Genomic DNA, 17,358 nt, shown 5'->3' with positions numbered 1-17,358 from the left:
TTGACTTGGAAAGACTTTCTTTGAAGTTTTTCCAGCTTTCCTTGCTCTAGAGGAGATTTTCAACAATTTTTCACCATCTCCTATTTTTTAGGAACTATCTTAAAATTTAGGACATGGGTCCAAGAGAGACAATTGTAGTACCCCTACCCTGTTCAGACACTTTTTGGCCTCGTTGACCAAGGTTGACTTTTCAGTGGCTTGTGTGGATGGTTGATTTATTGTGATTGTGATGTGTATTCTGGTATTACGCTTTGGAGTGTGTTTGGTGAATATGATTATGCATTATAGTTCATTGAGGAATAGATATTGAATATACATTATTACTTATTGATGAGTAATTGTTAACTCTGCTTCTACATCATATTTTATTAATGAGGAAATGTTAAGCTTATTTATGCGTTACTAAAGATGGACTAACACAATTACTTTACGTGCGAGTTGCTTCATGTATATGTCGTCATGTTGTGTGGAAGTGTATGGGGTGCGAGGAGATGATTTTCCGTCACTCATTTCGGTGAGACACGGAACGTCACGATTCTCCTTCACTAGTGTGTTTACCGTGTTTGTGTATATATATGTATGCGTGGTTTGGTGGTGCAGGGAATTGCAGGTACAAGGTATCGTCTCCACAGGTCTGAGTGTACCTAATTAACCTAATGGAAGTGGAGGAGGTAGATCTAAGGTCCTAATGTTAACCCTAGCCTTGCTCAATTGTGAGCATCGTCAATCTTTTGTTTGCCTTGTCGGTTCGCCAAGTAGGCCACTTTTTTGACATTGATATGTGTGTCATGTTCTTTTTTGGTTTCAGTTGAGTGTTGCGTGTTATGCGTTGTGTTTAATTATTTTCTTCTTGAGTAGTTAATGAGAATTTAATGTGTTGTGTTGATTAAAGGGAATTAAGAATAAATTGTATTAGAATCATTTTTATGATTAATTAATTAATCGATTATTTTTAATTGTCTAAGTTAGAGTGAATGTTGAATTATTAGTGAAAGTTAAATTATATTTGGCTTGAGTAATTGTTTTTAAAAAAAGAAAAATAAGACCATTGTTTTTTATAAATTGATAAATTAAATTCTATTATGCTAGCAAAATTAGAGTATTTATTTATTACCATATGGTGGAATAAAATATGGTTATGCATTTTTGAACAATTAGTATTATTTTCCAAATTTTGGAGATTTCCAACCCTACAATGGATTTTTGAAATTTTGATTGGGAAGGATTTGCTTGGAGAGATTTTGTGGGCAGGAGCTTGTTGGATTCGAGCGGGAAAACTCTTGTTGCTACTCGATTTTCGTGAGTTCTTTCAGAGTCTTTGGCTCCATGTTTCATTTTGAAATTCTTCAACTTGAAGGTGAGTTTTATTTGATTTCTCACTTGATTCTTTATGAAATTGTGTAATTCTTGTTGCAAATGGATAGAAAATGGATTTAAAACATTTCTCCAACTTGAATTTTGGATTTTAGTTTAGATATGAATTTGTATTTTTCAATTTTTAAAATGAGAGTTGCTTTAGGGAAATGCTGCCCAAATTTTTATGTATGCCCAGAAAGTGAATTTTATTGCAAAAGAGTGATGTTGTTCACCCATCAACCAATGGGTTTTAAGAAATGTTTAATTTGGCAAGTTATAATTTTTTGAGTTTTTGGAGGTCCATCAATGGTGGATGGCCTCCAAAACCTGGTTATTGGTCTCAGACTTTTTTGAAAAATGTGAATTTGATGTTTTAAATGTGAAATTATTATGTGGAATAATGATATTATATATGAAAATTTCATTTGTGGATTGAATCGGATCCGTTCTCCTAGCGTTATGGTCAATTGAGTAATTGGATACATGTGCTGGAAATGCAATTATTTGTGTGAATTTAGAAAAAAAAAACTCAGTCAAAACAAAATCACAGTAAATGTTATTTCTTGTCCAATGCGTAAAATTTTATATTGATTTTAAATTCGATATATGTGTGTGTGTGTGTGTGTGTGTGTGTGTGTGTGTGTGTGTGTGTGTGTGTGTGTGTGTGTGTGTGTGTGTGTGTGTGTGTGTGTGTGTGTGTGTGTGTGTGTGTGTGTGTGTGTGTGTGTGTAATTTGTAATTTTTAATTTGTTAATGGTAATTTTCAATTTGTAATTTTTATTTGGAATATGGTATTGGATGAAATTCGGTTTTTTTTAAAGAAATATCAGTTTAGTGATTAATTTATAAATATGTGTATATATTTATACTATGTATTTTGAATTTATTATATGAAGAAAATGTTAAATATTGATTTGATGTAAATGTAAATTAGTTGTGCAAATGAAATTTATATTGTTAGCCATCAATTACGTTTAGTCAATATGACTTTAAATTGGAAAGATTATTTTGATTTATATATCGAATTTAGTTTTCAAAAGTATTTTAAATGTTAATTTCATTATCTTGAAATTTGAAATTCAAGTGATATTTGTTATAGCCAAATTGGCTTAAATTGAAATGATTATATATTTGTTTTTAAATGATGTGTTGTTCCCTAATGTGGATTTTATTATCATGAAAGAGTCAGTTATTGAAATAGCTACAATTAGAGATTGTTAGTTTTAAGTATATTTTGAGTGATTGTTATGATTCCTTAACATGGATGAATTTAGAGTGCAAGTAGATTCGTTTGAGTGTTTACTCTGATTGGTGAATTTTTGGTGTTGATTTGGTAAAGTCATGATGGCATGTTGTTGAATGTAATTTTATTGTGCAAGTTGATTTGGTTAAGTTTTGGGTTGTGTTCGTACTTGCCTTATTGTGGTTTTGGTCTTGTTTTGTGGATAGACCAATTCGTTTCACACCTCCAATTGGTTTAACCATGGTAGAAGGTTTGTTTAATCATATTGTCCTTCATTTTTTTTTTTTTTTAACTCCTTATGTTAGTTGGCTTTTGTGTTTTGCCTTGGGGTTCTTTGGAGGTTGTGTTGTGTCATAAGGAAGAGTGGCTTTCGAGTGGGGGCCGTGCCCAAAGAGGTAACAAGGTAACCCATCGAAAGTTGAGTAATAAGTGATAACTTAATTAAAAAACGGGGGGTTGGGTTTTACAAACATTAATCAAGATAAATTATGCCCCGCTCATGGTTGAGTGCTAGTACAGACTCAGGATGCAGTGGGAAGACTTGGAATGGCAAACCAACTACCTTATCTATACGAAAGGTTTGTTGGGTTCGCATGAGACATGGATGGGGGCCAGAGGTTCGGGAGAGGCTACCAGGGTAACCCAGGATGGGGGTCGGGGCCTATGGAGGCCTACCAGAGTCCATATCAGCTATGCGATGACACTCTTTCCTTATGTTCACTAGTGTATAGTCATGCGTTGGCTTTACTTGGAGCACTCTTGTGAGAGTCATGCTTGTATGCTTATGTCTTGTGTGAGTTCCTCATGTACATGTGAGACCATGTGATGCTTTGTTATGGCTTGCTTGAGGGCCTTAGTTCTATCTCCTAGCATGGAGGGATGGTTCCTTTTTGGGCCACATGGTCGAGTGGTAGTGCCACTTTCCATTGGGTATTTTGTTCGCACCTTCTTGCGATGGATTAGCTTTGCAGGTGCTCCAGTTGTTATTTTTGTATTTACTCCATTCCATGTTTCAGATGGATCCTTTTGTTCTTCTCGGATCATTCATGTATCTCTTGGACCCTATGTGGTCATATGTATCATTTGTTTATGTATGCCTTGATGGCAGGTTGTAATTGATGTAAACTTTATGTATTTTAAATTTTTCATCTTTTATTTATTAGAATGGTCTTGCACTTGAAGCGGACCCGGAGATGTAGCCCATTAGGGGTGAACTCTGATATCAATTGGTGTTGTATGGTGTATGTGTTCATCTAGTTCCTTTTAATTTTGGATGTATGAATGGTATTATGGTCAAATTGTATAATGTAATTTAGGTGATATTAATCTTAATTGTATGTATGAAGTTATCAATTTAAGTGCAATAATATGGATTATGATGAAAGTAGCTTTAGTGACGTAATGTAACAAATGAAAAAAGTATATATTCAATCATGCTTAGTTTAATCTCTTATGGAATTTAATTGCTATGTTAATGTGGTAATCATTCTATCATGAGTAGGTTTAATCAATCTCATTGTTAATTGGATTAATACACCTTAATGTTCATTGGATTAATTGAGTAATCTTCCTTGGAAACCCTTTAGGAGTTTGTGTTAAGTCTTCCGCTTGTGCAACTTCTATTGCAATGTATATCTTGTACATTAGTGTGTTCTTATTAAAAAAAAAATTATTTGCACTCTTTTCGAGTGTTTGTAGTTGTTTCCTTTAGGGTTTCTTGGCGGGGCATTACAAGAATTTTCTCACGAGTCCAAATCTGCAAAAAATTTCAAATTCCGATGAGACTTGGTGTCTAAAAATGGATTTTTCTAAAAAATTCCCGAGGGGATTTCCTGCTTTTCACATTCCATTCCTGACCTTCAAATTCCCCTTTGTCTTGGAGAAAATCTTCATTCTCGACCTTGGACTTGGAATTTTCCTTGATGAAGGAATTTGATCATTTTCATGCCATCGAGGAATCAATGCATCACCTTCTAGTTTTCCCTGAAGTCTTTCATTTTGGTGCTTATGGTCAAGCTTGGGCGGAATTTGTATGTAGGGAAGGAATTCATTTCTTTCATCCATTCCATGATACCCCTTGTTTGGCACCTATGTCTCACCTTGGGCGCTATTCTCCATGAATCAAGGAATTTTATTTTTCTTCATTTTCCATGATGACTTGATTTCAGCGCCCTATCCCAGAAATGGGCGCTATTTTGCCCTGATGGTGGAATTTCCTTCACCTTGGATTTTCCATGCCTCCATAAATTTGGCACACTATATCTTGTCTTGGGCGGAATTTCCACCAAGGCAAGGAATTTGGAGATTTGTAATCTTTCCATGACACCCCTTCCCTAGTGCCCTCTGACTAACTTGGGCGGAAATTTGCACTTTTCAAGGAATTTTAAGTTTCCTGCATTCTCCATGGACACCTTTTCTTGGCGTCTTGTCTCATCCTTGGGCGCCATTCCTCTCTAGGCATGGAATTTGACATTTTCTTCATTATCCTTGGGCATGAGGTTTTAGCACCCATCTTTGTCCTAGGGCGGATTTTCTACTTTGCATGGAATTTTGTGTTTTGGGAACTTTTCCAAGCCTCCATGCATTTGGTGCCCCATCTCTGTGTTGGGTGGATTTTACCCTGGCCAAGGAAATCACACTTTTTTCTTGTTTTCCATGATGATGAGGTTTTAGCGCCTAACTCTACTCATGGGTGCTATTTTGACTCAGGGAGGGATTTTTGACTTTGCTATGAATTCCATGAGACATCAACTTTGGCGCCCTTCCCAATGCATGGGTGTTATTTCCCCCTAGGCATGGAACTTTGATATTTTCATGAATTCCAAGACATGTTGAATTTGGCGCCTTACTCCAAATTTGCATGTGGATTTTACCTTGACATGGAAATTTACTTTCAACCTTCTAGACTTAACCACCTTTGACCTCCTCCGGACTGAAGTGCCATTTTGGGTTTTGAAGTGGATTTCTCCAGAATTAGAACATTTTACGCCTTCCACTTTTGGAATGGAATACCAAACTTAGCCATTTTTGATCCAGTTTGTCTGCTTTTGACTTTCTGGATTTGTACAGATCTTCAAGAATGCTCGTCAAAAATGAACTTTTCAAAAATAGAAACTTTTCAAAATGACAGAGTTAGACCCCAAAATAGGACGTAAGATGACTTACTATAAATAGAAACAATAGAAATTACTAAAAATAGTAAGTTTGATTTTTCGCCAAAAGAAGACATTTCGGGATGCAGTAAAATCCCTAAAAAATAGGAACTTTCTAAAAATAAGAAGTTACTCCAATTTCACTCAAATTTACTGGGAGGTTCCTCAAAAGGCCCTGATTCCAGTTCTATGTTCAGTTTTTCGAAAAACCCTAAAAGGAACCCCTAAAATCTAGGATTGAAGGCATAAACCCTAAAATCGACAAAACGAGCCCTAGACTTAACCAAATTTGCTCAAACGAAAAGCAAACTTGATCAATATGACCCCCAAACACTTGCAAAGTAGATAGACTGACGAGACCACTGCGAAAAGACCCAAAAAACAAAGCCAAAAGACCAAAAGGGCCTAAAAAGTAGGGGGTCCCCATTTGCAATGGGGCGATATGTGAAAACATCACAATAGGACAATCAACCACACAAAGCAAAATGTCAAAAGTTGATCTTGTAGGCTAACTTCAACAACGTTTTGGGGCATTCTGGAATTCTAAAAATATTTCTAATATTTTAAAAAGTACTTATTTTGGCCACATTTAAAGTCAAGTGTTGCAAAATACATCAAATCTTGAAACATGTGTGCTATAGCCAAGCTGACCAGCAGAAAAAGAGGAATATTAGCTCCATTGTAATACAACACAGCTTGGGAAACAGTTTCCATGAATTCTTTTTAAAGGTTTCCTACCAACAAGCATTAAAATGATTGTGTGTATGTTCTGGCAGATAGTCTCAAAGTTGGCAATTGTCATGCCATGTAAAATAGGCTATCTAACAACCTAGGAAACAACTCAGCTATTCTTCCAAAATGTTTGGGTTCACTTTGGATTACCATCCATCATCATATATTACAGACATGCAAGATTCTTGAGCTATCTCTAGAAAGAATATGGGTAAATGATGGACACAGTGCCACCATAATCCACCGCATTCCATCCTCAAAGCAATAAATAGGATGGTTGTGCATCTTCAAAGAATGTACAAATTTCAAGAAACATCACACTTGGGTTGAAAATATATAAGTATCCATGTGCCCCAAACCCCTAAAATAGAAAAATTGCTTTAAAAATCAGAGAAAACCCTAACCCTAAACTCAGAAACTGATTTTTTGACTGATTTTCTAGAAAAAAAAAGCGATTTTCAAATAAAAAATTGCCCAGCCAACTGAGATAATTTCTAGAAATTAATAACAATTTAATAAAGATTTTTGCTTCTATAGTGTTAATTAAAAAAAAATTGTTTATTCAGAAAAGCTTACACAGCAAACAAACTGGAAGAAGAAAGTTCAGTACAAGAATCAGGTCAGTATCATAATCTGGCCTTTCCATGTACTTACTGAGAAATACTAGTTTATGAGACTTCCTAAAGAATAGCATTTATTTCCATAAATGTCATCGCCTCATGAAAATGGCACATTTTGCTCTTATCAAGAACTATTGCATTATATCTTGAATATTTATTATGTTACTGGATCATAGGCCAAGCTGATGCATCCGGGTCCAGTTCGAACTAGATTTGGGATCCAGTCCAATGTGGCAGGGATCCCTTGAAAAATTGTATAACTTATATTGTTGATATTTATATATTATTATATTTATACATTATAATATTATATTATTAATATATTAATATTATATTTATATGTTTTAATATTCTAAATATTATAATCTTATATTTATATTGGTATATTATAATATTATATTACTACATTAATAATTATTAAATTAATAATTGAAATGAAAGAATGAGGAGATTGGAATGAGAAATGAAATTGAGAACTTGAGAAGAACCAACATAACATTCAAATTGTCCCTTGTTCATATGCAAGTATTAATTTAAACTTGGTGAGATATAAAGGAACAGAAACAGCAAAAAACCTTCTCTTTATTTCTGCAAACTCACTTGACAGTGTGCAAGAACTTGGAATATTCGAGCAACATCGGTAATATCAGTCGCAGTTGTTGCAATCTTCACTATGTCAGCTCCTGTAGATTGTATCCTTGCCACGAGAACACTAAGATCCTCAAGTGATGGAGTAAACTTGTAATTATGATTTGAAACAATGATCTTGCTGTTTTCTGGCTTCTTGTTGGAAATACTACTAAGAAAATCAGGAGCGGCCTGGAAAGAAACCAACAGAACTTGCATCAGTGACATATAGTGACTCTCTCAACTCCATAACCTTTATCAAATAAAGCACAGAAATCTAAAAAGTAATGTAAATGCAGACAAGACTTCCTATTATTAAAATCATATCAGCAAAATCTGAACACCCCTAATTCATGAATATGTGTCTTTCACATTGATGGTAGGAAGTTATAAATTTTCAAATGATGTATTCTCCAAAAAAGAAGGAAATCCATGTTGAAACTGGACAATAGAGCAAAAGCATCAACAACACAACTCATACTAACAATCGACACACTTAAGTCAGCTACTTCTTTGTTTAATGCATGTCCCGCACTAGTGGGAGAAGCTATACAGATTATTAAGTATACAAAATCCTAGATGCTAAGAATAGTTCAAACTATGTCTAAGTATACAATATGCTTGGTGAAGAACAAACAACTAGAACATAATCAGTTGATTGAAAGGGAGATATAGAGTATCTGATGGAGACTAGAGTTCATTCCATCCAATTTTCTCAGTAAATTCTGTTCAAGGAAATATAATATTGGCAGTTGATATTTCCCTACAATAGTAAAAGGAAATTACAGAAAAAACTACTAGGATTTGCAAAATGTTCATAAATGCATTAATCAGAGTGTTGTTAGTGGTAAAAGTACTGGTATGTAGACATGAGGTCCCAAAGAGGCCTGCTTTAATCATGATCGTTATTTTAAGATTAACACTAAAACAACCAAATAGTTGGCTAGGTCTCCCATATAATCATGTATGTGTTGGGAAGGGGCTGGAGAAGGATGTATCATCACACTTATAATGACTTGCATCATTGTGCATTATCTAATTGATTTATAATTTTGAATATTGTAGTTAAACCCTCCAGATGCCATGTGCCTATTCTTGTACACTTTGCTGTGCATATCTTGAATATTAATCCTAAATGACTTATCAATAAGTTTCACCATGGTATCAAATCCACAAAGTTAGCCTTGACACATTTGTGCCCCATATCCATAAACAGAAATTCAAATTATCAGTTCAAATGTCTAAAGAGCAACTTGTGTGCAGAATTGTATTTCTAAAGGATCCACTCCAAAAGACTTTATTAAAAAGCTTGTTGACGTACATATAGGAGCTCACATATATTGTCCTTTTGTTTAAGAAAAAAGTGGTGCCTTTATGACCATTTTGCTCTGTCTCCTACAACTTTTTGTTTGTAGTATCTTGAACATTGATTATTAGGCACAACACAATGATCCACTGACTGGTTAAAACCTGCAAAATGTATCTACAATACCAACTTTATCTTTCAGATCTCTAATTTACATGAAACTGTACAGCCAGCTCCAAAACCAAAATGCTCATAGCTTTCACCAAGGGCCATATTTCTAACTTCTGCTTGTGGAAACATAATAATTCATAAATTGGGAGGAGGTGTTACAAGTACAATGGTGATTTTAGCCGACTTGCATACAGAACAAACAAACAAAAATGAATGATGTAGAACATCTAGAGATATACTTGCAATATTAAGTTGTAGATCAAGAAACTATATGGTAAAAATGGCTTGGTCCTTTCAAAATCTGACACATCTGTGAAGATAATACTGTAATATCCCCCTTCGGGAATGCGCTAAATCTTGCTTAAAATCACAAGTTTCATTAAAATAAGCAATGTAATATAGTTCGAGTTATAACTTTACCAATTAAAATGTTTTAAGTAAGATAAATCCTGGTTTAGGTCTTGCAATCATGTTAGACAATATTGGAAATGTAATTCATAAGACCAATTTATTTCATTAGGGTTAGTGTTTAATAACAAATAAATGCATATATAATCCATTGCATTATTGATCATTTGTCATGACATTAAATCATATTGAGCTTAAAGAATAAATAGGCAACATACTCAAATATAGTAATCAACCATATTGTTGGGTTGAATGAAGGAAACACGATAGGCCGCCCAAAACATCCCTCATCTAAGCCCAAGGGCGTATCTTTGCACCCCTTGGCCCCAAATGGTAGGCACTTTGGACATCCGACATGGGGTGGCCTACGTAGTGGGGGAGCTTGTCTTTGTCTTCCCTATTTGTGCCACTTCATTAACCCACATATAAGTGTGTCCACAATCAATCATCGTAGAGGTTGGAGAGGAAGCCCCGATAGAGGGCCTAGAACATCTCATCTAAAGCCCAAGGGCATGTCTTTGCACTCCTTTGCCCCAAGTGGTAGGCACTTTGGACATCCAACATTGGGTGGCCTACTTAGAAGGACGTTCCATCTCTACTCTCCCTCCTTGTACTCCCTTACTAAGCTCGTCATGATTGATTGCAGCAATTTGATGAGTAGACTAGGAATCTAGATATTACACATTATTGCCTATATCCAATATATGAGAGGTTATGCATCAAATATATTATCATGTTGCATATATATTATTGCCTATATCAATATGTGAGGAATTATGCATAAAAACTCGTGCTGCATACCACAAAGATGAATAGGACACAAGACTACTGTATATGAATGCTGATGCTTGGTACCAACTGATCCCTTTAAGATGAGTGCAGATTACATATAATGTTTTCTGTTCTGATCGATATCCTTGATCTTGTTTGATGTATAAGTAGTTCTGCTCTTCTTTGATTGCCTGATTGATGCTCATTCCTATTTGTTGTCTTGTATATTAATCTCTTATTCCCTATCATATTTTCACAATTGAACTCACTAGTTCTAGGTTGATAATAACAGCTCAGATTTCTGATATAATTTATTTATTTTCTGCTCTTACTGAGTTCTGCACTTATCTGCTTGATCTTTTATGGATGCCCTTTTTCCAAATGAATGCATTTTCCTTTTATATCCTTCTCTTTAGATGAAGGGTCACTTCTTTTCATAAATAATCTCTTTACAAGGGATGCATCCCCTCTTGCTTCAAGTGTTGTTTGGATCAGCCCTTTATTATGCTCCCCTTGGTTGGCCCCTGAATTTTACCCTTCTCCCTTGGTTGGCCTCCCTCATCCAATTGCTAATATCTAGTGCTTAAAACCTAGGTTGGCCCTTAACAGGGACTTAACTGGGGTCGGCCCTTTTAGGTAAATAATATTATTATTATTTTTATTTCAATTTGAATGCCTAGGTTTTAAATTATTAATACTGCTGCAATTAGTTTGTCTAAGTCTCCATGACAGGGGCATGACAAACACATACCAGCTTCTTGTCTAGATGGTACCTATCTACCCTTACCTTACAACGAACAGTTTCAAGAACATTTCAACCCTTAAGATTGCAGGATCTTCTTTTTTGTGTGTTGTGTTTCCCTTTACTGTACTACCATTCATGATGTTGTAATGTTTTTCCCATTAGCTTAATGTGTTTACAAATCGTTTTGGATGTTTTATTTAGGTTGGTTTTCAATATAAGCTCAACCCTATTGCCCAATCGATAATAAACAAGACAAATGTTTTTACTAGAAAATCTAAAATTGTCCTATGGCCCACATTTATTCCATGGTCCTCAGAAAGAGACGATGTTAGTACCCGTACGAATACCAGTCTTGTAGCCTCTTTTTTTTTTTTTTTTTTGAGAAGTAAATCCTCAAATCAAATGCCAATGCCAAGTCAACTGTGGTCTTCCCAATCAATTTGGGAATGTTTGTCTACTCCTAGTCTTTTCTTCTAACACCTTTTTGGGGATAAAGTATTGTGATCATCAATAAGTATGACCAAACAAAAGATGACCTTCCAAGAACAACATGCAATTATAAGAAAATGATGGAATTCTGGATCAATGGTGGATATAGCCAAGGCATGGAATCAAGATCTGCAAGCATAAAAAATGGCAAAGTCAATCATAGCTGCACAAAGGGTAAACTTGGGAAAATGGAGATATTCCAAGGTAGCAACAACGAGTTGAAATCGTGCCAATGTTTTAAGGGTTGCAAGCACCCCCTAATCTCCACCCGACAAATAACTTAAGTAAAAGAATGACAACTTTTTCGCTAGCCAAGCTAGGGAGAAATTGTGGCCAAGGTGGCAACGTCATGATAAGACTGTGGTTGATCTATAAGGAGGACAAGTAATTAAACTTGGCACCATTTTGAGGTGGCAAGGCAAGAAGAAAATCACACCAAGGATCAAGGGTAGCAAAGAGCTAACATAATTATTCCAAGAATGAGATAGTTTAAGTGAAATGACAATATGGCACCATTTTGACATAGCATAGCCAATTATAAACCACACCATGAATACAGAGGTTAAAAATAACATGAAAATGGTATACTTTTCTGGTGGCAACGCCACTTCCAATTTTTGCCTTAATCTAAAAATATGGCAAAGTCATTATGAAATAGTACCAAGGGTGTGGCAAGTGTTTTCGTGAGTTGCATCAAAGCAAATAAGGCTAAAAACTAAAACATTAAAGTTTAACACAATAATGAAATGGCACACCTAGCACAAATCTATGCTTAAGTGACAAGGAAGTAAAGAAATCGTGGCTAAAGAAGAAGACACTCATGTCACATTTTGGGGGTGGTGACACCACTCGAGGATTCCACAATTTAAAAATAGTTGGCTAAGTCCAATCTAAATGCCTTTGGTAAAAGCATTTTTTTTTAAAACAGATGGTGTTATCTCAAGCTCACGGGCCTCCATTAAGAAGAATGCAGATTTAAAGCTTGAATGAGCCTATTTTAGGCTCATTGAATGTTTAATTGTCTCTTTTCAAAGGTTGATTTAAAGGAAAGCTTTGTTGAGATTATTTTATTATTATCTGATCCCTAAAAGCTGCCACTGATGATCTTATAAATAAATGCCTTCAACACAATCTGTAACAAGAGTTTATGAAAGACTTATGCTAGAAAAGTTTTCATTCAAATTGTTAAGTCAACTTATCAAGTTCTATTGGGAGATTTGATATGTCAAATAAATTTGTGTTCAACTTTGCTTAGCACATCATAAGTATCTTTGTATGCTTTTAAGGAATCACTGCCTTCAATCTAAAATTTTATTTCATATCGTTAGTAGAATGTTGCTTGTGTTAAATCTACCCTGTTGTTAATACAAATTTGTTGGCCTCAAATTTTAACCAATGAATAGTATTTGTTTACAATTCATGTTGCTGTTGAATTGCCTAACAAGAAATTCTCATGGTGAGATAAAAAAATCTTTTCAAGCCTTGTGCTCTCAGTTCTTTTTTCAAAATGATAAGTCTAATTTACTTTCGAGTATTTACTTTCGTGCAGAATTCCAAATGATAATATTGGGCAATGCACATAAGTAGCAAACTTGTTTAATGTTTCTATTTTAGGAGTAATTCAAATCCAGGAGCTTCCCCTGTGAATTTGCAGAGAGGATTTCCTCACGCACTATTCCAATTTGAGTTGTCGTAGAAAGGACAAATTAAAATGCTAACAGGAATTATATTGTATTCTTTATGAGATTGTTTCATGCTTGATCTGTTCTTTATGTCATTAATGAGAGTTAGAACACACTTGGCTCTTGAAAAGAAGGTGTTGGAAAAGAGATAAAATCATGATGTACCAATTGAAGTAGAGTGTTGGCTCTCCAAACTTTTCACTTCTTAAACTTTCACAATGATGCTTGCCAAGAATACAACCATGACTAACACCATCTTTGCAAGAAGATTTAGAAAGGCCCAATACCATAGTTTATGTGCTTAATTTTAGCAAGTACCTACAACTAAGGTGACCAAATCATTCACGCCATCACTTGCTCTAAAATCAACTACATGTGCAATAACAATGTGAGGAAAAAATGATGGCTCAAAAGAATCAAACCTGTAAAATTGATCTGAGATTCTGAATCATCAACAAACCTAGAGGCTATCACAAACTTCAAGTTCCTACAAATCTGTAATGACAACATTATTGATGCAAGGGCATCATGGAGATCAAGGAATCAGCATCAACAAAAAAATCTTTCATTTTATTTTTCTTTGCTTGGGAAAAAAAAGGCACTTGAATTCTCATGGGGGTCAACAAAAAAATATTTCATTTTATTTTTCTATGCTTGGGAAAAAAAAGGCACTTGAAATCTACTGGGGGTGGGCTTGGATGTTTCCTACAAGGAAAACCTTGTCTTGAAATTTTAAATTTTTAAAAATGGGGCCTCATTTATTTTGAAACACTTGGAGATAATCTTGGGATTGCCTTCTTGAAGAGAAAACTCACCACTTGTGCTCCATTGTAAATCCATGACATCCTCATAATGTGAGGGTTATGATGCCTCATTAAGTGGAAAGTTACTTTGTAAGGTGTCTATGATGCCTCACTAAGTCAGGAATTACTTATGGAGCATCCATAATGTTTCATAGAGTGGTGAGGTTACATTTCTCAAAACACTTCTTATTCTGTTTAAGTGCAGGATAGATTTAGTGAATGAGAAAGAAGTCTTGTTTCTATGCATTTCATCTTTAGTACTTTTCCAACCTTTGGGTGGTATCTTGCCTTTCTTATTGTCCTTTGATGATTGGGCTATTAAAGCTTGATTTTGTGTGCCCGTAGAGAATATTGCCTCAACTTGAATTAGCTTGGTTTGTTCCTATGCACGGCACTCACAAAATATCTCAAAGGGGGAGCATTTGGAATGATGTACCAAAGCATCCATTGTAGAGTCAAAGGTGGACACAAACATTTGATAGGACCCCTTCAACATGGACAAATGGTAGAGTGAGGTGCTTATCTTTTTTCCCAATTCCACAATCTTGCAACTAAAATCAAAGAAATTTAAACTTGGTAAAGAAGTCTTCAGTGGAAGGCAAATCACTTGCATCCAAAAAGGTCAAGTCATTCTCCAATTGAAAGGGTCTGATATCATCGATTTGCTCTAATCACTCTTCAAGCTCTGCCATGCTGCTTGTGGAGTTGTACAGTTTTGGAGATGAAAACTTTCAGAAACACTCATGCCAATGAGGCCTTGTGCCATCACAATGGAGAAGGCTAGAATTTTAACCTCCCTTGTTAAACATTTGAATGCTGATGTGGCAAGCAGCTGAGTGAATAATAATCAAGGGTAAAAATATTCCTTGTTATCTTCCCCCCTTTTTTTGGATTTTGAGAGCTCAGAACACCACAATGAAACTTAATTTTGCATTCACTCCTTTCACCATAGCTCTGATCAAGATGAAACTGAATTTCAAGCATTCCAGACACGATGTATGGTCAGAATTTTCCAGCATGCCAAGAAACTATGCAATCTGAAAGCATCCCCTCTTTAATGTTTCTACAATTTAGAAACACAACAAATAAGATGAAAGATTAAAAAAGAGGAAGGCATAAGGTTATGTCTCTGGTAACATATTGAAATCTGACATCAACTTGTCATAATCACCAAGAATAGCCTCACCCACAAATCCTTCTGTGCTCAAATTCAAGTAGAATCTTGACAGCACTTTGGTAGTCAAAAATAAAAGACAGCTTAGAAAGAGACTCTATATGCATCAAAAATAAAAATTAGAGAGTTACATAATGTATGCACTTTAAATAGACAAATGAACTAAGAATCTAACTAAGAAACTAGATGAGATGTCAAGTAAACCTCCAAGTTAAGCTTACGATTCACTAGAGTGACACTCCGTCTAACCAACCAATAAACCTAGTTTAGCAACTAATAATAATTTCTAATCAAAGTAGTGCCATCAACAAGTTACGTATATCTCAAGTAGTTATTCAACCTAACTAGATGACTAAAATATTTAGGATAACTGCAATTTAAAATTTTAATTATTAGAAATAATCCTAAATTATTACAAACTAAGGTGCGTGTAATACAACAACAAATTGTAGGGGATATGAATTAATCGATCTAAGTAGAGCTTTATTGTTAACAGAGATCCAAGCTCCAACCTAAAAATAACTAAAACCAAGTGGAAGCAAGCACAAATGTTAATTCCATCCTGCTTGATTTCAGATTAACTATAAGGCTGATAAAGGACTACTTGTCATAGTATATCAATAAGCACTATCTGTCCCAATACTTCTTATGGATGGATTGACAAAGACTCATGGTGTTAAGTGTTTCACTTCACCATCTAGAAGCTTCCTATTATAGTTTGTGTCAGCTTTTAGATGTTCAATTCTTCATTTTTGCGCCTTGAACATTTAATTTATGCTGATTCACTACCCATTCAAATCACGTCTGGCTTCTGAAATGATGGCACCTCGTACATATCAGTTGCATCTCTCCACTTAATTTACCACAAACTTCATGGATTGAACCACCTTGAAACCCTTTTCTTCATAATTCCAACCAAAATATCTTGCATATAAATATATACAAAGCCAAATAAAGAATATCTCCAAATAAAAGTGTAAACAAAATCTCAGCACTGAAGGCATTGTAGCTTGCACAAGAATTGTAGGGCATATGAACTAACAAATCTAAAAAAGACTCATTATTAGTTTACCACCCAACTAAAAATAACTAAAATCAAGTGGTAACCAAGAAAAGATGCTAATATCATCCCGCTTTATTACAAATTAACTAACAAAGCGATAAACGTCTACGTTGCCTTGCCTTAGCATATTAATGAGCATTATTTGTTCTAATCTTTCTTTGGATGGATTGACTATGACTCGTGATGGCAGGTGCTTTTCTACACCCTGTAGAAGCTTCCTCTTATAGCATGCATTGGCTTTTAGATGTTCAAATCTTCATTTTTGAGGCCTGATAATCTTTATAGCTTGCACAAGAATTGTAGGGCATATAAATTAAGAAATCCAATTAAAGATTTATTGTTAACTGAGCTCAAAACTAAAAATAACTAAACCAAGTACAAATCAAGCAAAAACGCTAATACCATTCTACTATGATTACAAATTATTAATTAACTATGAGGCCAATAAAGGTCTACAACACCATGTCATTACATATTAATCAGCACTAGTTGTTCTAATCCTTCTAAGGATAAATTGACAACGACTCATGGTGGTGAGTGCTTCTCTACACCATCTAGAAGCTTTCTCTTATAGCATGCAATGGCTTTTAGATGTTCAATTCTTCATTTTTTAGGCTTGAACTTTTCATTAATACTGATCCATTACCCATTTGAATCAGATTTGGCTTCTAGAATGATGGATCAGATACATTTTAGTTACACCTCTCCACTTAATTTGCCACAAACATAGCAGATTGAACCACCTTGAAATTTTTTTTTCACAACAGCCTCCAAAAAAGTTCATATGTTTATAACTTTATATATACAAGGCTAGATAAAGAATCTCTCCAATTAAAGTGTAAACAAAAATCTCAGCACTGGAATCATCATACCTTGCACAAGAATTGGTGAATATAAGACAAATCTAAGCAAAACTTCCTTGTTAATTGAACTTCGAACTAAAAATAACTATAACCACATCGTAGCCAAAGCAACATGTTAATTCCATCCTGCTTGATTACAGATTAACTATAAGA

The 17,358-nt window shown here is 34.8% G+C and overlaps 1 protein-coding gene across 4 annotated transcripts in view; it reads right to left on the bottom strand.

The window, feature by feature from the left end:
• Positions 1-17,358, bottom strand: part of LOC131066902 (bifunctional 3-dehydroquinate dehydratase/shikimate dehydrogenase, chloroplastic) — a 42,899-nt gene that overhangs the window by 10,234 nt on the left and 15,307 nt on the right. For all 4 annotated transcript variants that reach the window (XM_058001787.2, XM_058001786.2, XM_058001784.2 and 1 more), the window contains exon 4: positions 7,704-7,922. In XM_058001787.2, coding sequence (XP_057857770.1) covers positions 7,704-7,922 — 219 coding nt within the window. The remainder of the gene's footprint in view (positions 1-7,703; positions 7,923-17,358) is intronic.

This window comes from Cryptomeria japonica, chromosome 9, assembly GCF_030272615.1.
Source record: "Cryptomeria japonica chromosome 9, Sugi_1.0, whole genome shotgun sequence".
NCBI lineage: Eukaryota > Viridiplantae > Streptophyta > Pinopsida > Cupressales > Cupressaceae > Cryptomeria > Cryptomeria japonica.
Note: the sequence above shows the minus strand (reverse complement) of the source record. Positions and strands in the feature narration are given on the sequence as shown.